The sequence below is a fragment of the Diprion similis genome, chromosome 1 (genome assembly GCF_021155765.1).
Source record: "Diprion similis isolate iyDipSimi1 chromosome 1, iyDipSimi1.1, whole genome shotgun sequence".
Taxonomy (NCBI): Eukaryota; Metazoa; Arthropoda; class Insecta; order Hymenoptera; family Diprionidae; genus Diprion; species Diprion similis.
In genome coordinates, this window is record NC_060105.1 from 10,447,627 (window position 1) to 10,471,054 (window position 23,428).

The window sequence follows — 23,428 nt, forward strand, 5'->3', positions numbered from 1 at the left end:
GAAGGTTAAATTGAAAGAAAACACATTTCCCCAGTGTCGATTTTGCAATTGAATCCTATGTACACGGTGCACCTTTGAAAAGGCTGAATAATGGATCAATTTGTCGTTATTCTTCTTGTGTTTATCTTCCTCCTTTCTTTCCTCTCTTCGCTTCTTATCGCTTTACTCGTTTACTCTCCACACGTTTTCCTTTAGCTTTGAAGCGGCGCGGCGTCTCCTTCATCTCTCTTTTCGTACTTTCTCGCCGCTGCAAATGAAATTCCGTGGTAGTATGTCGTGTGTTCCGGCATATATTACAGATATTAATAGAGATGAGATATTTTATTGTGAAAGTATTAAATTCTCGGATTAACCGTTACCCTGTAACATACAGTAAGACTGCGCCCCACACCGCTGCTGTGCACAGCTGCACATGTTGGTTGGTTTGCTCTACGGGGTTGTTGGCAAAAGTCACAAATGTCCTCTGAACGCGACGTGTGCCAAATATATCATCTAGCTTATAGTTGTTGCTGCTGCTGCTGCTGCTGCTGTGCTTCGCTGCAGGTTTCGACTCTCTGTTGCTGAGAAGCAAAGCAGCGAAATCTTCGAATTTCCTTTTTTTGCAGTCCTCAAAAAAACTGCATTTCTTGAATTTTATGAACTGCTAAGTTCGGATCGTTTTTCCTGGTATTGATATTCACGTTATTTGTACGTGAATATTTCTGTACAAATTTAGAAGACCAAAAAACTTCCTCTTATCAAAAATCAACTTCTTATTGTATGATCTTCTTATATATTATCGTCACATTTTGCTATTATGGATATTTTCAATCCGGTCTAATTGACTCTCTAAATTCTGTAGAATATGGATTAAGAAAAACAAAAAAATTGAACCACCAAAATTTGGAGGTGATAAATAGTTAAATGTAAAATGAATATGGAATTTTTTAAAATCACTGTAACCGATAGATTTCTGTTGCATAATATAATATGCCAATAATCTCTACGGATTGTTAATCATTCTATAGTATAACGGAACTAAATTTTTATGCTCATTATATATACATACGCTGAGTTTTTTCATTCTTATTTCGTGTTCTATCACTTCTTATTCGATATTAAATTTCGCAAGACAAAGTTCAGAGGTTACGTTCTTCATTATTATTCCAGCGTGGTTGCGTGATATTATTTTGTCTTTGTGTGTGTCTACGCGCGTGCGCGTGTGCGTGCGAAATTATATATCTATATTGTACAGACTCGTGATAGACTTTATACGTCTATAAAATTTAGCGTGATCGGGCAAACGCATGTATAACCATAAACCAATTTACCTGCTACAGGTGTAGATAGTTATACAACATATATATGTGTGATATGTATTCGCGTGTGTATGTATAAACCTACTGTACATATACCGACCAGCTCACTCCGGCACACGTAGCGTTAATATCATATTTTCAAATTGTTAAATTACAATTTTAAATCACGATTAAATAATTGAATAGCCCCGATGGATCGTTAACCTTTTGTCGAACTCATGGGAAACACGACGGATGTTTAACGCCCTTTTTTTTCTTCATCGTCTTCCTTCTTCTTTTTCATTACTTCGTCTTCTTCTTCACTTCACTTTTTATTCTCAATATTATAGATCAAATTTACTTGTCTTCTTTTGTATTCTTATACTATAGATTTATGCAAAGAAGATTCTAGATTTTCTAGAAAGTATTAAACGGACGGTGCCTTACAGAATTAATAGAACAGGATTATTTTTACAATAATGACGATTGGCGTAGCAACTTTACTTTTTTTTTTAACACGAAAGTCTCGTGTACCTTTCTCTATGATCACTACTAGATCATTAGAAAGGGGGGAAAAATTGGTGATTTCACCCTTTGTAACGATATATATATATAAGGTAATTTTTATCATGTTTATAAAAAAGTTATACCTCCGTATAAAATATAGATTCAAGCCTTTCATTTCTGTATCCGTAATTATCTACAACAACCCCAAATGTTGCAATTTTTTAACCAACGAATTTTTTAAGATATGCGGGAAAATTTGTCGGAAGTGACGTCGACGTTTCCGATTCACCCGTTATCCCGTAGATATATATAAAATGGATGACGGATTAGTACGAGGAGTGATTTAAAAAACGGCAATATTTTATTTATTTATTTTTTTCTCTCCTTGGGCGCGAGTTTCGCGAATCTGCGTCATTAATACCGCGTCCATAAAATAATAAGCTTATCTCTGGCGAAGAATCGGGGAAGAAGAAGAAGAAGACGATGCATTGTAGGGGGAGATGAAGATCATCTCTTTACCAACCGAGTCCGCGATCTTCTGGTGATGATGGTGGTACCATTGCGTGCGTGTAGCCGCGAATCGCTTCAGGGTCCGTCGCAGCATCAGCGAAATCCGAGGACGACAAGGGCTGAGGTGCGCTTTTATTCATTTGGCCAATTCGTTTCGGCGGAAAGCACCTCCCTCTCTTCCTCATCGATCGACGTGGGGTTGATGATCCTTTGCAGCCAATGTATACCCGGCCTTCGATCTTTATTATAGCCGTGGATTTTAACGCTGATTTCATTCTCGATCGTCACGCAGCCGATGCCGACGATCAGCCTTAAGGCAGGATGATTTTTACTTGCTCGGATCGAGTATAACGAGTAATGGAGAAGAAGGGATTGTGCGTTCCGTTGAAACATCGTTGCATCAGGCTTTGTAAGTAAGCGGTAATAGGAAAGGGGAATCAATTCTCCCTCTGTTTCTATGCTACTGTAGAGAAACTTTTTTCACTATACAGTCACAGTTTGCCACAGTTCTTCGGATGAAGTAAACTTTCAGGCAAAAGTACTCGGAAATAGAATAAGATACGGGAAAGATATAGCAGACAAAAAGTTTTTCAGCAAATCGATCATATTTTTTTAGCAACAAAAGTCCTCATTTCATTGCTTGAAAGTAGGATAGTTCTAACAGCGAAACCTGTGATATATTGTTACTAAAAAAAAAAATTGTCGGTTTTTTTGCGCCACCTTAATATATATTTATATATATACACTATATCGCGTAAGTAAAAGCTGTGCAACACACATAGCTGCAAACTTGAACCGGATTTTTCATACCATTGAGCAATTATTAACCGAGTCATTAGCATCGTTTCAAACGTTCCAAGTATCGTGTCTCTGTATGAGCGACACTCACTCACCGCAGCGGGTTTTCCTGGGCTTCAATCCTCGTTTTATTTGGATAACCTTCAACCCCATTTATGATGCCCGGTTCAAATCATCGTCGACGCATTTAACACTCGGCTTCACTTTTTTACCCTTATCTCCGGTATTCATTTTGGTTTTTGCTACCCTGGAAGCCTGCAGAAGACTGATTCCATCCAAAGTGTTATATATATTCATTACGCATTTATTATTATAACGTAAAATCTAATCAGGATAGAATAAACGATAAGCAGAAATTTTTTACATCATTTCGATTTGAGTTTAAAGTGTTTCGACCCATTGCACTTTAAAAATAATGGGATATATAGTAATTCCATTAATTACACTTACAACGCTGTAAAAATAATTGAAGAACTATCCAATCTGGATTCACAATACGTTGATAAATCTAACGTTCAGTTTTCTCCTTCTCATCTGCAGAACATTTTGAAATTCAGCTTATTCGCGTCGAGCTGGTTTCACGATCAGACACAAAGTTCTAATCAACACGGAAGCTGAAGAGAGAGTGAAATCCGGGTTATGGTATCGCATCGGCAGGCAGACAGACAGACAGACAGACAGACAGACAGACAGACGTCTTTGCAGATAGCGTTTAAATGTGTGGGTATAACGCGCGCCGCCCACGAGATGAGAGCAGCTTCTCATTCAGGGACGATAATATGTCACTGATTTACTCTTATCAGTAAAACCGGCAGAATTCTATGGATGGTTGGACTGAATATTATATATATATATATGTATATACATACATATATATACCTACTCTCTGCCTATAACATTATAATAGTCTTTACAGACAATGAATTCACCACCCAACTCTGTCTACGTTATAATATGGACTTGCGTGTGTGCATAATCCGCACAGAGTGGAACCATTATTTGAAGTTGTTTCAGACTCTGATACAGTTTATATAACCCATGCTTTCGAAAACTTTCCAAGCTGTGATGGTATTAAAAAAGTTTCCGAGATGCGAAATTGATGGTTTCGAAGGTGCTATTTGCGGACGATGGCGTGGGCTTTATTTTTATAACTAAGCACTTTGGTACCTCCAAGTTAACTTCCAAAATTAATTTTTTTTACTTGGAAAAAACTACGTTGCTATGCAAGTTTTAACATCCTATGTTTAAAAATTTTCGTACTCTATCTATATTATCGATCAATTTATGACGGATGTTGCAGATACGCAAGTTAATTGTCGCTGAACATGCAAGCAGGTAATTTTTAAAATGTAATTTTTTTACATCGATTTTAGACTATTTCAAACCAGCGCTAAGACAAATTTTCATTATTTGTAATCGGGTTCAATTTGTTATCGGTCAACTTCTTTCGCATTGATCAAGTGAAGATTATTCTAAATTCATTTTCTTTTTAGTTGAATCGTTTGAAAATCAGTTCCTATTAATTGTTACGATGTTTCCTGAAATTGATTCCAAACTACTTTTGAACGAAAGAATAATAAAAAAGTCAAATTATAATTAGGATACAAAATTACAGAAGTGAGATTTGTTATTTCCATTGAAAAATGGCGATGCTGAATCTTGAGATCTTTGACATTCTACTATTTAAACCATCAATTTTTGGACTGCTATCAACTGTCATCAGGCTGGTGGTATCAACTGAATTTTTTAACGCGTTGATTGCCTCATTCTCAGGATATATTTATTTTCTATAACATTGTGATGAAGTTGTGATATATCCTGAATTTATATATTTCACGTATTCACAGAAGCAGTGCTTTTCAGCCGCCTGGCAAACAAGTTGTTAATCGGTAAATGCGCTTGACAATGCGCGTAGTTGTAGTTTTCGTTTTCTGTACGAACGGAGCGAAACTAACGTCCGATTGTCCCGCGGGTGCGATGACGAGGCATTTGCACAATAGTTGACAAACGAATCGCAATCAGTTTGGCAAGCACACTTCACGTGATTCTGTGCGAAAATCCCCGCGGACTTTAATATAATTATTAATATTGTTATTACAGTTTTATTACCGAGTAGAAAGATTGACAGTTTCGCTTGGAATGTGTGAATTTGCGTGATTGATAATGATAGAGAAAATCTATTGATTCCGAAATTATGCTCTCTTTTAGTGTTTTTTTTTTTTTTTCCATTTTCGTGTCTGCACAAATTTTGGCTTCCTGATTGAAAACATTGAGTGAAGATCACGATTCTCTCACCGTTAAGGGTTGTTATGTTAGGCTGTTTTAGAAAAAAATCATATCCCCTATGAAAATCTGATTTTCAATCTAAAGAAACTTGTTTTTTTCGAATATCATTCAAGTATAATCATATCAAAAACCAAAGCGTAGTGCGGCGTAAAGTTCCAAACTGATAAAATTCAGATTAATCATTATATTCAGAGTTCCATGCATCACTCGTATCATACTAAAAATTGTAACGCGGATTGTATAATAATATGAAAAATTCAACAGCATGTAGAACCGTAAATGAAGATAAAATCTAGATTCTCCTCTTTGTGACAATTTTCACCCCCACCTTAACTGCCGTTCAACTGCTCAATGTATGAAATTTTGAAATTTTTATTGCTTCGACATTTTTCATCCTTGACGTCGATTGGCTAACTCAGTTCTTGCCACGAGGGTCGTGCTCTTTGCTGTGAAATGTTCAGACAGTATGTTCCGTAGGTGTTAGAGTATCGGCAGCACGTCACTTTGGCGTCTTGCCACGCATCAAGTCTCCATCTATCTCTTCATCTCTCTCCTTCTCTCTCTCTCTCTCTCTCTCATGATTTATGCGTGCCGCGGTGTGACACTGACGCACAATTTCCACCCCATTGAAGGGCGGCGGGCCCTTCTTACTCAACGGGGATCAGCCACCGAGTGTTACTTTCCCACGGCACCCTTCTTCCTGCACCACCCCGATCATCGCTTTTACCTTAGGTATACAACATCACGTGCACAACCTGCACTGTATCTCAGTGTGGGTGCAAGGTGGAAGTCTGGGTTTGAGTCACAAGATGTTTTACTTACAAGGGAAAACTTCCCTTTCGTTTGTGTTCCGTTTTTGCTATTGCCAAGGAAGAGGATGCGAGAGTCGAGGTTCGGCTTTCGGAGCAACACTTTTCACTTTTATACGTATCGAAGGTGAAAAGACGCTTTAGACTATTACTGTGGTCACTTGCTGTGATTTTTGATTATCCAATCCTGCGCTCGCGTTATTCGACAGGTCATCGACAAATCTGCGAAATCGTGTACTTGAAGTTCCAGTCGATGAACCTTGATGAACAAATTGATTAAGTTATTGCTAACAAGATCCAGTAAGAAACTCCCCAGAAGTGAATGAAGTATTAGTCTGAAGTTAGTAACGTCAACGTATCGAAACCTCAGGCTAAAAAATCAACATTATTTGAAAATTTAAAAATGACTTTCAAGGAGTTGGCTCTTCAAAATTGAAGGATATTTTGTTTGCAATGGCTTACTAAATCTCGGACATTTCTCAAGATGCGAAGTTACTTTACAGTAACGTTACTGAATTCATCATCATAATAAAATTTGGTTTTGAGAGTGCAAAGTGATGGAATTATGGCCGAACCTTGCTATGATGTATTCCTTAGTTATTGGCACGTAAGAAATCGCTTTAAGAAACTCTGATGGCGGACGTTTTATAAACTTGAATGCCAAAGCGGTTGAGGAAATCGATCTCGTATCGACGAGTGCTTTAAAATTACACTTCGGTGGTATGAGCCACAGCCTTGACAGGAAATTTGCCATCACTTGCAATATGATTATGATTAGAAATTCCGCTAGTCTCAAGGAATTCTGTTCTTGTGTAGAAGTACACATCTTTTCCTTGTATCATTAAACTTGCTTCCATAATTACATGCATACCGCTTCTCTGGAGTTTTATAAAAATTGGAAACGTTTATCCGCGCAGTGCATAAATGATTTTTTATTCCACAATACTGATCGCTATATATTGCGGCACTAATAATGGATCCAACTGACGTAAACACGCACTTATTCAAACGTCTATATATATATATATATATATATATATATATATATATATATATATCGCGTTCGCGTGGCGAGGAAATTAGCTACGTCCATAAACAGTAGCTGTAACCACTTCCTACTACACCGCCTACACTCAGCGAAATCATTACATAGGCATGTTATGTATGAGGCGTTCTCTGCCAACTCGGCCAATTTTCTGGGGTAACTCTTTTAATTTTCGATATATTTGACCGTTTTGTTATACTACAGAAAATTGTTATTACACGAAGTTCATTTTGAATGTCGTTCCAATCATGAGCTGAAAATTCTTTCACTTGAAGTGTGATGTGATAAAATCGTAAGATTAGTCTCAGGTATGACTACCTGATTGAATAACGTGCGGAACACCGATAGCTACTTCCTAGATCGCATCGTGCCTCATGAATTATCAGTGTAGAACACATTATTGTTTGTCACACTAAAAATTCCATAAGCAAAAACCAAGTCGATATTTTATCGGACGCAAGATATTTGTAGAGAAATCCATGAAAACGCCTTTCGAGGTCTAGTGTTTTGGGTTGGGTGTTGATAACTCGTTCAGGACACCTTTCTTTTTACCACAATATTGATGATAATTAATCTTGATGGATCACAAAACTGTCGAGGTGATAAGAGAAGAGGGATAAATAAACTCATTCTTTTGCATGAGGACCGAACAATATTGTACAACAATTTTTTATTCATTCATCATTTTATTACAATAACTCGAGTGATTTTAATAAAATGAAAAAAACTTGCCAATTTGAAGCAAAGTACTGATTATGCGTTCCAAGATTCCATTGAACAGCGCACTGATTATAACGGTATCTTAGCTTTTAACTCATCCCAAAACTGCAGACGTCTTTTGAAATAGAAATATTCAACGGTGAGTGCGAGATCGGATTTATTTCCGATGTGAAGGTTGTTGTCCTCCGTGATTGAAAATGGTTCCCATTTCATGTTCTTATCAAAAACCCGAGTCGTGGGTTTCCTGGAAATATGTTATTGACTTGAGGTTTCGAAATGAATGCCAGTGACACATTTACTCTCATATTTAATAGCCAAACTAGCTCACCCTTGGATAGCAAAAGACGTCCACAAATCCACCATAATGTTGACCATTTTGTAATCTTTCTTGCTTCGAGTTTTGTTGAAACTTGAAAATCTTGCTGTTTCTGGGAACAGGTATATAAGTTCCTCACCGTGCGGCACGCCGTAGTTCGTCGTAGTATCGCCATACGTGTACGACGAGCTTAATGCACCACGATAATCGAAATTGTAAAAATATTGCGGATTCACAGCCGTTGCAAACTGTTGTCGGAGTGCATCATAAATCGGATAGTGGACATAAGCGTCACTCGCAAGAACTGTTAGGTCTGTGAGTATCTGCCAAATAACAGAGTTATCATTTTTGATATTCAAAATTTTTTTGCAATTGCAATATCCATGCTACATACCATGTCTTTGTCGCCTTCGAAATTTTTGAAGTAGTATGACTTGATGTGTTCAATCCAAGCGGATCCCGACCCCGGTAAATAGTTCCAGTTTAACAAAGTAGGTAAGATGCGGTCGAAATTTGCCAGAAAGTCATCAAGTAGTGTCACATTTTCACGAAAAGCTGATAGCAATGTAAAAAGAAGTTTAATAGTAGCTTGAAAAACGAAGCAGATCTCGTGATCACTTCTAATTGAATATCACCTTGAAGTATGTCATAAATAGTTGCTACAATTTATCAATTTATTACCAAATGAAAGGCACAAAAAAAACGCCCAAGCTTTTGAATACATACATATGTCATCAGAAATCACGTTAAGTTCTCAATCGACACATGATTTCAGAAGTTGGTAATAAATCATTAATGGACACTCAAAAAAACATTTTTTTTAATTCAATCAACTCACTTGGATAAACTCAATTAAGTATCAATAATTTATTCGCTCGTGGTCAAATTCAGATATTGAAAGATCCAAAAACAGTCAAGACATTCAATTGATCAGTGATAGCTACGTGTACCTACTTACGTATAGTCAGAAATAATCCTTCATCTTGGCAAACTCCTAACATCCAAGGCAAATCTTGAACCCGACCATTGCGAATTAAATTTTGAGGACTGTCAGTGAGAATGGCACCATCAAAATTTGGCTCATCAGTTGGGCCCCATACTACTATCGGGAATGATTGCCAAATATTGAATCTCGAGTAAGAATTTATAATATTCGAAACATCGACTGTCCGCAAGCATTTAATCAGGGAATCCGTTGATGTATTGGAACAGCCAACATGTTCACCGAGGTCAAATGCTTGTCTAGCATAAGGGCCACTTGGTCTATAAGCCCATGCTGCAAGGGCGGATCCACTTTGCGTTATATATCTGTGGAAAAGCCCTGCAGAAGCAGAAAATGAGTATTACAATATTTTAAAAAGGAGAGTAAATGTGCTGCACTTCAAAATGTATGAGTCAGACTTTATCACGAAGGATCTAGGCCTTGACTCGTTATAATTTGACCGAAGACCCGTTACAAAAAAACGAAACCTCACTAGAAGCAACTTTTGTATTTGAGTTTAGACTGAATTTGTTATTACCAATCGTGATTTCCATCATTGTCAGAAGATGAACCGAATTCGCGCCTGCACTTTGTCCAAACAGCGTCACCTGATCAGGATTGCCGCCAAAGGAGTTGATATTACTCTGAACCCATTTCAAGGCCAGAACCTGGTCCTTCAAGCCCCAATTTCCGGAAGCCACTGTATCGCCGGTGCTCAAATATCCTAGTGGTCCTAGACGATAGTTTAGGGTTACGAGAACGACATCTTTGTCGAGGAGGTATTCCGGGCCGAAAACCGATGAACTATCGCTACCGACGATAAATGATCCACCGTGAATGAATACCATCACCGGAAGTAGTCGTGATATTGCCCTCTTGGGAAGCTGAATGTACAATCACTTCGTTAAACTGATTCACCTTATTTATCGACTTTGTTTACATGATATTTTTATCGCCATGAAAGAGTGATGAGCTACGTTATTTCAAATCCATAATCACCCGCGGCGTGTACACATTCAGATACAAGCAATCCTCATCCCCCGTTAGCTCGTGGCTTGACGATGAGACTTGAGGGCATTTATTCGAATCGACACTAGCGTTTCGAATCCCGTTCCAACCATAAGCAGGCACTGGATTTGCGAAGCTACGATGGAAAAAAGTATCAAAAATTTATCTGAATCTGCTCCTGAAATGAGCTGAAATCATGTTCTGCTCGACTGTTCATGCTATGGTATCAATATTTTGGATACAGAATGATGGGTACATTTGGGTGGTCCTTAGTTAGGGTGTTTCGGTTAAATATTCTCACAATAAGCATTCATACATGGACCACCCTAGGGTACATATATTTATTGAATTTCACATTCTACAAACCGAAGATTTCCAGTTGGTGGTTGTGCATAAGGAATTCCCAGGAAAGCTGACACACGTCGTTTACTCTGCGTTATTAGTATTTTTCCTCGCAGGATTCCTTGACAAATTTTAACTTCAGGTTGATTTCGTTTCCTTGCCGAAGCATAGTTTGTAGAGAAGAAAATTGCCAGGAATAGAAGTAGGACGAAATCTCTTTTTAGGCAGTGTGATAACATCGTCTTTTAGCGTTCTGCTTCAACGCCAGCACACTTGAATCTAATATAAAACAAAGGAGCGTGTCAATTCACGTCATGAACCAGATGTTGTCAGCTTGATACATCAAATTCAGATATTTCATCACTATTAGACTTTGAGTATATTAATTATCGGTATTGATTTCAAAATGAGTAATGTTATTTCCTCTTCTTCTTCTTCTTCTTCTTCTTCTTCTTCTTCTTCTTCTTCTTCCAAATGACTGTCCCCACAATGGCACGTGCCAAAGTACTCTGTATTGTATTTACTATTTATTGTTTTTTAAATTTATTTAACGGTTTCATTTTATTCGGTTTTAATCAGTTCTATTAGTTTGACTTTTATTTATAATTCATATGCTTTGAGCTGATCTAAAAACACACGTGTCATTATCAGATCCGCGCGTATGAAATATGGTCTTTAAACTGGTATTAAACATACATGTGAATTACATCGCGGCTTCAAGTTATAAGTATTTGCATTGCATTAATATTTATCCCTCTGAACAAAAATTCCGTAACTAATGGAGAAATGTATTTTAAGCTCCTTGTTGCCTCAAAAGGTAGATTTTTCAATTGCTTCAAGTGTTTGCGGAGATGACATTTGAATAGGCACACTTAAATTAGCTGACTCATAATACTCCGCACTTGTTTATTAAACGTTATTGAAAGATCTTGATGAATTAATATACTGAGACGAGAGAACACGGAACGAGCTTAAGTAAATCGCAGATCAGATGATGGAACTATAAGAGACAAGTGCGAGAAAAATGAGATCCCTGAAGTTGGACGTAAAACTTTGTGTCTCTATATTTTTCCCCAACGTGAAATTTACAGCTAATACAGTCATACTTATATATGTTTTTGGATACGCTAAATTCGAATCTACTGTCAGAATTGCTTCATCACTCCCCCCTCCCCCTATTTTGTTTTCTTTCTTTTCTTTTTTTCTTTTATAACCAAAAACCTAAAGTCCAAAAACGTATCTGGTATGGTCCTCTATTCTGTCGGAACAAACACTTTTTTATTTTACGTGGTTGTGATAATTATTCTTAAGTCGACTCAAAACTAGGGTCGTTCGTGTGATTGAGGGATGGCAGATCTGTTCCAAGAGGGGTGGAATATCGTCAGGGAGTACGGTGGACTTACCCTAGAAATCTCGAAGTATCGTTCCTCCGTTCTCCTCTCTCTCTCTCTCTCTTTCTTTCTCTCTCTTTTTTTTTCTTTCTCTTTGATGCGTGGGTAACTTTTTGGGTGTACTCGGTGAAGGCTTGTGTCTTACTGAGGCTTGGCGTTGTCCACGTCTTTATATATACACACATATAATATATATATAAGCTCCGCACACTTTTCCAAAAATCCAGTCAAACTCTCGTCTGAATCGAAGGGTTACTCTGAGTCGTTGTGCCATATATTATATATGCACTACTGCTAATCAGACAGGTTAATTATATGCTTATAACTTCGAGAACTTCTGGTACAAACAGTATAGTTAAATAAAATAGCGTAAACTGGTTCTCTCTAGGTAAAACAAAAAAACAATGGAACTGAAAAAGATAAATCCTGTTCGTCGAAACATGTCGTTCGTCATTAAAACGTGAAATATTAAATAGTGATAAATTTGTACACTAAAAAAAGCAGGGAAACAAGATTGTTTCAGGAAATGTGTATAAAAGTGAAAATTATACCTCAAATACAATATTGAATTATATATTAAATTCCTTATCAGTTTACATAAATTCATCTTCAATTATCAATTCAGCCATCCAAGGATATGAATTTTCATTTTAGTTATATCTACTTAGTTTGTCAATTTCATAAGACTTCGTATAGTAATAAGTGTTTTCTAAATTTTATATAATTTTTTTTTGTCCCTCCTGATTAATTTTACGCCTTTCAGCTCGTACAAAGTTGGTGTATGAAATGAGAAGACGAGTCAAGTCTGTGAGGTTATTAGAGCCCGCAAAGGTGCGACCACTTCCGCCAATTATGACCCGAGTTTTTAGTCGCTGTTCAGAGGCTGCGTGCATTGTGTATGGAGTGAGCTGCAGCCTGTCGTTGTTCTGCCGCTATTGTAATTTTATACCGTTGGCCTGTTTTTCGTTTTTACTTTTTCACACTGCACAGTTCCTTCCTGCGGTTCGCCGTATATCCGGTCACGTCCTGGCGCCGCCATCCAGCATCGCTCTGCTCCTGCAGGGCGTATGATAAAAACAATTTAAAAACAAAACCGATTATTCAAAATTTAAATGATTTTTTTCCACAGCCAGTGGTATTATTCATTTTTTTTTATTTTTCGTTCGTTCAGCTCGTCGTTGGCAAATCTATTTAACATTCTGTCGCTTCCGGAATCATGTCGTGCGAAAAACACGTACATTTCTTTTTTTTTTTATCGTTTTTAAAACGTTTTGTTCTTTCAATATCGACTTTTTTTTTTCAACCCCCGTTTATTTCTTGTCAGCGATAAAAATTTGCGCTTTGTTGAACTATATTTTTGCCTATATATACATATTCCGGTGTGTATAACGATGAATTTGTTAAAAAAGGGATTGAAATAATGCAGGACAATTCGGAAACACTTTTAAATTTATGTAGTCATATTTAATTCTGATTTATGTCCACCTATATGACGATTTTAAGACGCTTATCCAGCGGTTGGAGGAATAAAAGTTGCTGGTTATTTATTAGGTTTCATCGATTAAACGTTTATCGGGGACTGAAATTGAACGAAAAAGGATTGATATAAAAAAAATGGTGAAGCAAAGACTCGAAATGTATAAAAAATTCGACCCTCGTGAGTTTAAATCGAAATAAAATATTTTCTTAATTGGAAAAAAATGAAGTCTTTACTAATTTTCGGAAGATAAACTTCATTCTTTATATATATATATATATAATTTACCGTTTCACTTTCTTTCCTTCAACGATTTATTTTTTCATCCTAAAGTTACTACACGCCAGTCAGTAAATAATATTGAAAAATAAGTCAAAGCTCTTAATTTGACTTGCTTTATTAATTAATCATATTCGAGTTTGTCTTTCAGTAAATGAAAAGCCATCGGAGGGATGTTGCGTAATGTTATAGGCATGCACGAGTATGAAAATCCCTTCAAAAGGTTTTCTTCAAAGCTCTATTTCCAATCCTTTTTTTTGCCCTCTTTCTTCTCTCATTCATTTTACCAGCATCACGCGGAAAGAGAAAATCCACGCCCTATAGTTGGATCCGTTCAGTATTTCTGCTTAAAGGGTACGAGTTTCCCCGCATTTCCACGCTACACGACCGCTGGTTTCACATAAATGAATAAAACTCTGTATGCGAAATGTTTTTTCATAGAAAAACTACTTTTTACTCGATATGAATGGTCATGGTATACGTGTACAATTGAGTTCGATAGACTACCAACTCTTTGACTAATCATTTTTTATTTTCCTTCAATTTGTTTAATCACGTTTAAATATTCGTTGATAATATAAATTAATATTCATACAGTGAAAATATTCTCGTGCGATGTTAAGTTTTGTTTCTCTTTGAACTGCAATTCATTTAATGAATAGATTTAATGCTGTTTGATGGATTTTAGTCGAGAATGGGAAAATATTCGGACCATGCATTCAACTGAAGTAGTATATTTAAGATCTTATGTACATATTTGAACGAAATCGATTGAAACTTCATCGACGGTACATAAAAGTAAATTCTCCAGAATATTGCGTAGCAAAGTTAGTGCCTTGCTAGTAAAAATTTTCTCCTCGTGCAGCAATAAAGACGACAAGGAACGTAAACATATAACAGAACTAAATAAGACGTAAAATGAATCAATATTAAAAATGAATCGAAAAAATTAACTGTTTGCAAAACTGACCACCTGATCTTGTGAAATCTCTTGAAATCTTATCAAATTCGCTGAAATATCTTAAAATCCACGGAAATCGTTTGAAGTCTCTTGAAATCTTACGAACACTTGTGAAATCCTTTGAATCTCTTGAAATCCTTCGAAGCCTTGAAATCTTTGTAATCTGTGAAAATGTTTTGTAATCCTTTATAAATGTTGAAATATTGGAAATATTAAAAATCATCTGAAGTCTCTTGTAATCTTTTGAAAAGCTCTGAAATTTTAAGTAATCTTTGAAAATCATTTGAAATCCCCGAAGTCTTTTGAAACCATGTGTAATCATGAAATCGGCTGTAAATTAAATCCCACGAGTGATTAACCTCTCGGTTTAAATACACTGCAGTCCTTTCTTTCCGTCAATCCAGCTAAAAATAATATCGATTAATTATTTCCGATGATTTATAGAGTTCGACGTTTTACGTGAAGCGCAAAGTTTTATGTATCGAGGCTTAGTTTCAACTGTACGAATATATATATGTGTAAACATCTGAGCTCCGATCCTCGTCAAGATCCTACGGATAACACATGTCCTGCTTTTTCGATATCCACACGCCTTATCCTCAGGTTTATCCGCAACTCCGTGTGCACAATGTTACACGCCCTTTTACAACAACTTGTGTATGGGTATGTTCGGAGTGGAAAAATTCGAATTCTCTTTCCCCCGTCGATCTAAAATATCCTCTGTCATCGTCACTCTCCCGAACGTCGTCACCTGTCGTCGTTTATATAAACCTCGATATAAACCACCCACGCTTTTACCGTCTCACAGCGGCTTCAGGAGGAAAACGTTTCAGTCGAGTATCGGGTGGAAAATATGTCGGTGGAGTAGGAAAAATAATACGAGGAAATAAGAGAAAGAAAAAAAAAAAAAAAAAAAAAAAAAAAAACTGGGAGAAACCCACCGCTTCAACAGTACTGTAATTCAAACACGCTCATGCGTGTGAAAGAAGAAATTGAAATGTCAGTAAGTGGGGTGAAAACTGGAGAGAAATATGTAAGCTTCAAATTTGTAACGTTTAATGTAGCGATGCATTCTATTATTGAAACTCGCTGTTTTTTGAAAATATGAAAATATTATTTATCACAGAATCCTATTTTTTTTTTTTTTTTTTTGTCTTCTTAATTATCATTCAGTATAATTGTCGACGACTTGTAAAATTTCTAAGAGCAAAAAATGTTTTCTCCATGTCAAAGGCGGAAATTTGATTTGATCAATTTAATAACGTTTAAGCTCACTCCTTCGAGCATAAAAATTAAAAAAAAAACAATTTTACAAGTATTAAAGACGACCTTAATATATATATATATATATATATATATATATATATATATATATACACTAAAAGTTGAGTAAAAATGTGGAAAATTTCAAATAATAAACTCTACAGATCTTGCGAGAAGAAGATGCTTTGGAAGAGGTTTCTATTTATTATTAAATTTAAAATCAATTCGACGGGTGTTTCGTACAAATTAAAAAAAAAAAAGTCCTAAATAAGGATCACCCTAATATTGTACACGTTCGAAAGTGAAATTTTCCTGCGGCACAAGGACACTTCCTGCATTTTCCTCGTAACTGTAAGAAAAAAACGAAATACAAAATGAAAAAAAAAAGTCAAATCAAAGATTAAAAAATTAAAAAAAAAAAAAAAAGCTACTGGTCGATTCCCTCCGACCGGACCGTCGACGAGGTCCAACTCACGGACGCGAACCCACCACCGCTCGCCACGGAGACTTTTGGCTGCTGGGTTACCCCCTCTGGCCCGGTTCGCCTCTCCCTAGCCGACCTGGACGAACCCCGGACTCCTCCGGGGTGTCCATGTCGATGGCGAGCTTGGTGCGGACGTCCGGTCAACGAAGACCCTCGTCTACGGTTAACCCCGACCTGGGGATCCTTCTCGGTAGCCAGCCTCCGGGTAGCCGGATTACAGGAGACGCCACGCTCCCAGCTGCGAGGTATTTCAGTGGTCTTGAACTTGTTCGGAGAGGGTTGACGCGTTTTTGGCGACAGGGTGGTCACGTAACTGGAAAACATGGAATTGTCAGGGTATTTAAAAGGACTCGTGAAAAACGTGGAATTTTTTATTTGGTCATGAGAAAAACTGAAAATATCAGTTTTTTATCATGGGAATTAGAAATGATATTTTGAGGTAAGAAGTTTACTTTTTTTCCTTGAGAAAATGAATTGGCTTGAACTGAGTTTTTTGGACATTGTATTTTTTTCAATTTTAAATGAATTTGAATCGAATATAGAATCAATAAGATGAACGAGTTAGGTTTTAGTAACTTACTAGAACTGGGAAGTTGGCAGGGAAAACTATGAGGTTTTAGGTCCTGGAAAACCTGGAAATGTTATGGAATTTTTTGTTTACGAAAATTTGGGGCTACCCAGTCGTTGGTCTGAGTTGTAGTAACGTTTTTTGACGACGCGTGTTTTGGATGAATCGGTATTTCGCATGTTTGGAATTTTTTAGTTGCGAAACTCGGATAATTGTTATAACGAAGAACTTGGTTTACTGATATTTGGAAAACTCCGTTTCTTCAAAGTCCTTTTGAAATTGTAGGATTCTGCATGCAAAGTTAACAAAGTTTATAAAACTTGATTTCAACATTTAGATAGATAAATTAGTTGTAGGCGAAAATAACAAATTCAAACTTTGAGTAATTAAACTAGATTTGATTCGTGTGAATTTCATTGAAAAAAAATTGTCTTTTTTCCTTTCTGTTAAAAAAAAATTCATAAAACTGCACAAATTTGAACGAATTGAGTTCAGTTTTGATAAATTTTGAAATAGCCACACTATCAGCTCGTTTTTATAATATCAAAATCGCATCATCTGTCTAATATCCACGAATAGCTTTTCTACAGATCGACTAAAATAAATCTCAAATAACTTTTTCTGACTTCCACGCAAAAATAAATAACGATTCAATCGTAAAAAAAAACACAAAATTTCCGGCGGATGATAATTCGGTTTTTTACAAAACGAGACTGAATTCTTTTCATCTCTTGTAAGAAGCGACCTTTTTTACATTAGCTATTGTATGTGTGTGAATTTACATTGCATGCAATTTCGTGGACATGATGCAATTCCACGGGGTGAATATACCCGACCAAGGGAGCTGCATTTAAGTGCTTCACTTAAAGTTGCAGCAGCGTTTTCCTTAGCGGAAAGAAGAAAAGTTCACCTCGTTACAACCGTTTCCTTCCTTGTTTTCATCTTCATTCGAAATATGCCAGCAACGTGCTGCTTCGATTCGTATGCTGCTCACGATCCGGATAAAATGTGAGAGAAATTATATTGTAGATATACCTCAGTTGCACCGGTGTTGCATCGTTGAACGTTTTCGTATCTCTTATCGCTCCGTTTTCCCTGGTGCTTTTGCACAAATTTCAGGTATTTTCACGTTTCAATAAAACGCGAAAGCATCGGGATCTGAGACGTTATTATTTTCTTATTATACTCTGAATGGCAGTTTGTTATTCAGAATTGCAGACTTCGTCGCGATGTGAAGAATAATTATGTGTCGCGGGAGGGTTGAAGTTCCGAATTTGAAAAGTTCTCAAAACGTCTAATTTCGAATTATGTCCTGGCGAAGCTTGATGTAAAGAAATCAAACGTGGTTAGAAAGTCGACGGCTCAAAGTTCCGAAATGCGAGATTCCAAAAAGTTAAGTAAGGATAGAGCAAAGTTTCAAAGTTTGATTTCTTTACTTCAAGTTTCGCAATCAGAAAATTTTCGATTTGGCACTTTCGGGACTTTTTAAATCCAGAATTTCAACCACACCTCATATACATATATCGCAACGTCACATCCTGGAAAGTTCAAATTCGTTTTATTATATCTAGAACCGATGTTAAAAACTGAAAAAGAAAGTCAAAATCACACGAGGAATGAGAAAAGCCACCGAATTACACCTCTCCATAAAATTTTCTCGGTATTTATATAATCCGCCTCGTTTTCGAGGAATCGTGATTATATAGGTGGTCCTCGGTAATATTTCATACCGTCTTATAGGTAGTCGGAAAATCAATTAAGGAGCTAATAAAGAGTTAATGACACGTGAGATGGTATAATCTCAATAACGTCAGATATCCTTGTCATTATACCCAGTGCTTGACTCTATCGAGCCAACAAGCGATTCCTGGGATACGAGGGTGTAACCGGAGTCCTGTAGGAAGTCAGCCGGTTCAATTAAAGTTTATCACTCAATAAGGGACCCGTCGTCATTAGCCCTAGAACTTGGCTATTACCTGTATGACAACCCTTCTACCTAGAATTCACAACGCGATCGAGTCCCACCAAAAAACTGTCGTCATTCGTCGGTTCGAGTGTTACGCCTAATGCATATTCAACTTTTTGTAAGAGTTATTAATATGAGATGAGCGTGAAAGTCGTGGAATCGTTCTCGAAAACATTTCTCAGTACATCGATGTAAGATAGGTGAGATAAATTTTTCTATCCATTTTGTACCTTTTTAGATGTGTGGTGACTTGTGTTGAATATACATATATATTAGGGTGGCGCAAAAAAACCGACTATTTTTTTTTTTTGAGTCTCGTGCGACAAAATGTTAGTTTTTGATGTTTTAAGAGCCCACTCCAAAGGACAGCTCAAAAAAAAAATTTATAGAGGTCGGTCCAAATTTTTTTAAATTTAAAAAATCGACAAAAAATTAAATTAAAAAAATTATATTTTCAGTATTTTGTTTGATTTTTAATTCATGTCGTGGTGTATTGTTATCGATTCTTTCTTACTAAATAGAAGAAAAAAAATTTATGAAATTTTAATATGAATATTAAAAGGCCGCTCGAAAAGATCTAAAGAAATGCACAAAAAAATTGAAAAAAAATTATGAGCGACCTTTCAAAATTCAAATTTTGAACTGAAACTTTCGGAATCTTAATTTTTATTGTCTACAAAATTATACCGTAACGAGAAATTTTTTTTTTTTTCAAAATCGATTTTTGACGATTTCTTAGGTTTTAAAAAATGTGGAGCGACCTCTTAAAAATTTTTTTTTTGAACTGTCCTTTGAAGTGGGCTCTTAAAACATCAAAAACTAACATTTTGTCACACGAGATTCAAAAAAAAAGTCGGTTTTTTTGCACCACCCTAATATATATATATATACATTATAGACTGATCATTATACTCATGAATGAAATTTCAAAACGAAAAGTGAAGCGTTTTGACGAGGGCAGAGGAGTGTGTGAAGAGAGAATTATTTCTTTGGTTTATATTTAACAGATTCTGAAATAAAAGTCTGTCTGTCGGTTGTATTCATACGAAAAACGTTCTTTCATTACCTTTTTATGCTAAACAAGTCTTCAAGGTACTTTGCCAAGTATATTTTCAGACTTGCTGTCTGCAAACGGATGCAAATCGCGGGATGAAAATACTCGGGGTAATGACACTGAGAGCGGGGATGAAGTTCAAAAGAAAATATAGAAACATTCGGACCCGACGAGGCTGTATTATGTTAATAATCCGTGATACACTGAGTTGGATAATTTTCTTTTTTCTGCCATCTTTTTTTTCTCGTCGAGATGTGAAAACATGCCGAATGTTATGCGCTGCTTTTGAAAGCACCTTATTCTGCAACATTCATGTATTCTAAATGCGAAATGAAATCCCTTGCAAGCGGAAATTACACGTACAGGATAATAAACTGTTTTGGTATGCATTTGTGATTAAGGGGTGATTTTCGGTGCATGGGTCAAATTTTGATTCTGTTTTTCACCTCGAAACACTGCAGCGTCGGAAATAAGAAACAAGCTTTTAAGATTACGGAATTCATTGATTTGCGTTCAATTTCAGTTCATCACAAAATTTTTTGTCGACTTTCAAATATACACAAATTAGTTTTCAACTTCTGAAAACCATGGAGCAAATTAAAGTTCTCTGTTGAGCTACCGCGTACTTTTTAATAGACAATTGAAGCTACTTGAACCCAAGCTTTCTGAAGTCACGTACAGCCTTTTGGAAGCCTGAAGTATTTTGAAAAATTTGGGTCATATGTACGATGACTATTGAAAATTTTTTCAAGACACCTAACGCTACTGTAATTCTGCATATGAAATGTATCTTAAAATCTTGTGAAGTTATTTTAAGAGCAATAATGTTACTAGAAATACGTTTTTTCGTTCCATTGAAAAGCAGAATAAGAATTGTAGTTGAAACAATTTGCAGTTAATGTAAGTACCATAGAAATTATCTATGGTTTGTCGAAATTGAATACACGATACAGTCTTTGACGAAAATAGATAAAATTGTTAATAACTGACAACTTTTTCCCCCCAAATCCGTTGTTTTCCTGTCCCTTCATATCGAGGTTCTGACCTAATTCATGACTGAGTGTTCATTTCGCAATTTTCTCGCTCAAACATTGTTTCTAGTGTATCTGATGTCTCCCTAATACAGGACCTTTAAAATCATGAATTCGAGAATGATCTTCTTTAATGAACAACTCGCGTGTTTGTAAATGAATCTATCGAAGTGTGTATCGGAAATCACTGGCTGGCTAAAGTTGTAATAGGATCAGAGCGAAAGCCGGCGTAGGTATGAAAGAAGATGAGACGAAGAGGAAGTCTAAGCGGATATCGGTGGCCACTCAAAGCAGTCAGTCAGTCAGTCAGTCAGTCAGTCAGTCAGTCCCTTGACCATCCGCCCAATGGACGTGCCCATCTTCTCTATCTCTTCGCGCCTTTCGTCGCGTCCTATACGTTAGCTAAGGTAGTTACTGGGTCCGGATTATGGTATAGAGAAGAACGTGCCTTCGGGTAATCCAATAACAACCAACCCCCGAATGTTCGAAATGCCCAGACTCGGCCTTTTCTTCCCTGTATACATATAGTGCCTGCGAACTAAACCTTTGCTTTGCAGTCTATTCGCGAAAGGTTTCGACCCGGCCCTCGGTCACTCCGGTCAATACATCCCCCCTCGCCCTCGGGTTTCATCCCTTGTCTCTCTCTCTCTCTCTCTCTCTCTCCATTATCTGCTCAATCTCTTCCCTTGTTTGTTAAGCTTTTCTTTTGACAGTCAGTGAGCCAAAAAAATCCTCTGCTGGTCTTTCTTTGATATTTATAAGAAAAAAAAATTTAATAATCATTATGTTACGAGTATCTTTGCATAGGTTAACCCAAGGGTGAGATTTTTATTAACGATATACGATCTTAAAGCTCACTGTTTAGCTATGTTTGCACGAAAATTACTTGACTGTTTTGTAAATTTATTTTTTCAGAATATTCCGACGTGTGTAATTGTAAGTTTTTACTCTGGTATTGTTCCGGTTTGTAATTATTTTACATGGTTTTCCATGGATAATTTCCATAATTCTCGTTCATGGAAAATTAAAAAATATCCCATGATTTTTTTTTTTTTTTTTTTTTTTTTTTTTTTTTCTATAGTAGGATTGAATAATCGAATCTTTGGCAATTTGTTACGCCCAATTGACTAATTTGCCGTACGAAGCATATATAACTGACCTCGAAACTCGGAACTACTTCACGAATTTCTAACATTCCAATTAAATCGAACCAACGGACCTCAAGTCCAGAAATTAATTCAAACGATTGGATGACTTAAAAGTAATTAAAATTAACGTAATCATGGCTGATTTAGTATAATTCAAGTTCTAAGTGCGACAAATCAACGCCGATTTAGGGTACAGACTCAACTACAACCATAATAAAATGTTTATTACTATCCATCAATGAAGAAGAAGACGTAGAATTAATACAAGGAGGCGAAAGAATAATTCAGATTTAAGAAACCGCCTTGAATGATTTTCTTCTTCGAGGGTCGGTTCTTCTTCTCGTTGAGCGAGAGTTTTTCTTCCGAGGTGAATTACACCGAAGAGAAACAGACACGCAGTGATTGTCTGCAGAAGCAGCGTTGTTGGAGGCCGCACAAGAATGTCGTCGAGCTTTGTCGTTGCTGGTAACATTAGCGTCTGCCCTTTTGTTGGGCCATTAGTCATTGAGAATCTCGCGGCTCCATTTAGCATCGTCGTCGACTTTGGAGACTCGACGCGGGTCGTTTGGGCAAAGATCGTTTTCCTTTTCATCTCCATTTCGTTGGTACACACTCGATACAGATGCTGGCGTGTGTAAAAGAGCGAGAGTAAGCGAGGAAGGGAATTACTAACTGTCTTCTTTCACCACTTTTTATACTCGATTTGCTTTTACAACTTCTTCTATTCATTCTTATACCTTCGGAGGAATAAAAATTTGTTTCAACCCACAGCTTTTAGAATTGACTCAATGAAGACGGATGATAATTCGTAACGAGTCGCCGACTTGCCATTGACTTTTTGAAAGCTCTCGGTATATATAAGAAAAAACTTGAAACGGTTCTACTCGTGAAATACGTATATATATATATATATATATATATATATATATATATATATATATATATATATATATATATATATATATATATATTTATGAATGTCATTCACAAAGTGCGTTTGTCGGATTTTGTAAATAGCTTTCCGTCTCTTCTTGGGTGTTCTTCGAGATGCGAGAACCGGTCACAATCAAACATTTAAGCTGAAAGCTCGTGTCGAGGAAAAAACAATCCACAAAACTTAAATCTTTTTGTAAAACTTGACTGATTCCAATTGTTCTTTACAGATGCTTTCCGCTCTTTGCGGAATGTAATAATCTCTGCAAAATT

At 36.5% G+C, this 23,428-nt stretch overlaps 2 protein-coding genes across 2 annotated transcripts in view; one reads left to right on the forward strand and one right to left on the reverse strand.

The window, feature by feature from the left end:
• Positions 1–23,428, forward strand: part of LOC124405358 (mannosyl-oligosaccharide 1,2-alpha-mannosidase IA) — a 251,366-nt gene that overhangs the window by 4,737 nt on the left and 223,201 nt on the right. The gene's annotated exons all lie outside the window — the stretch shown is intronic.
• On the reverse strand, positions 8,017–10,909 carry LOC124405378 (juvenile hormone esterase-like). The gene is made up of 7 exons (XM_046880226.1): positions 10,625–10,909; positions 10,250–10,394; positions 9,789–10,134; positions 9,227–9,589; positions 8,663–8,823; positions 8,281–8,591; positions 8,017–8,196 (listed from the first exon to the last, which is right to left on the reverse strand). The coding sequence occupies exons 1-7, from the start codon at positions 10,837–10,839 to the stop codon at positions 8,022–8,024; spliced, it is 1,716 nt and encodes a 571-aa protein (XP_046736182.1). The 5' UTR covers positions 10,840–10,909; the 3' UTR covers positions 8,017–8,021.

What these genes read in the sequence shown, in the direction of transcription:
- LOC124405378 (XM_046880226.1), bottom strand. Translation starts at nt 10,839, where the DNA reads ATGTTATCACACTGCCTAAAAAGAGATTTCGTCCTACTTCTATTCCTG. An exon ending in CCACCAACTGGAAATCTTCG is followed by an intron (nt 10,395 to 10,624) that starts GTTTGTAGAATG and finishes TTTCCATCGTAG; the next exon opens with CTTCGCAAATCCAGTGCCTG. An exon ending in TCGAAGGCGACAAAGACATG is followed by an intron (nt 8,592 to 8,662) that starts GTATGTAGCATG and finishes GTTATTTGGCAG; the next exon opens with ATACTCACAGACCTAACAGT.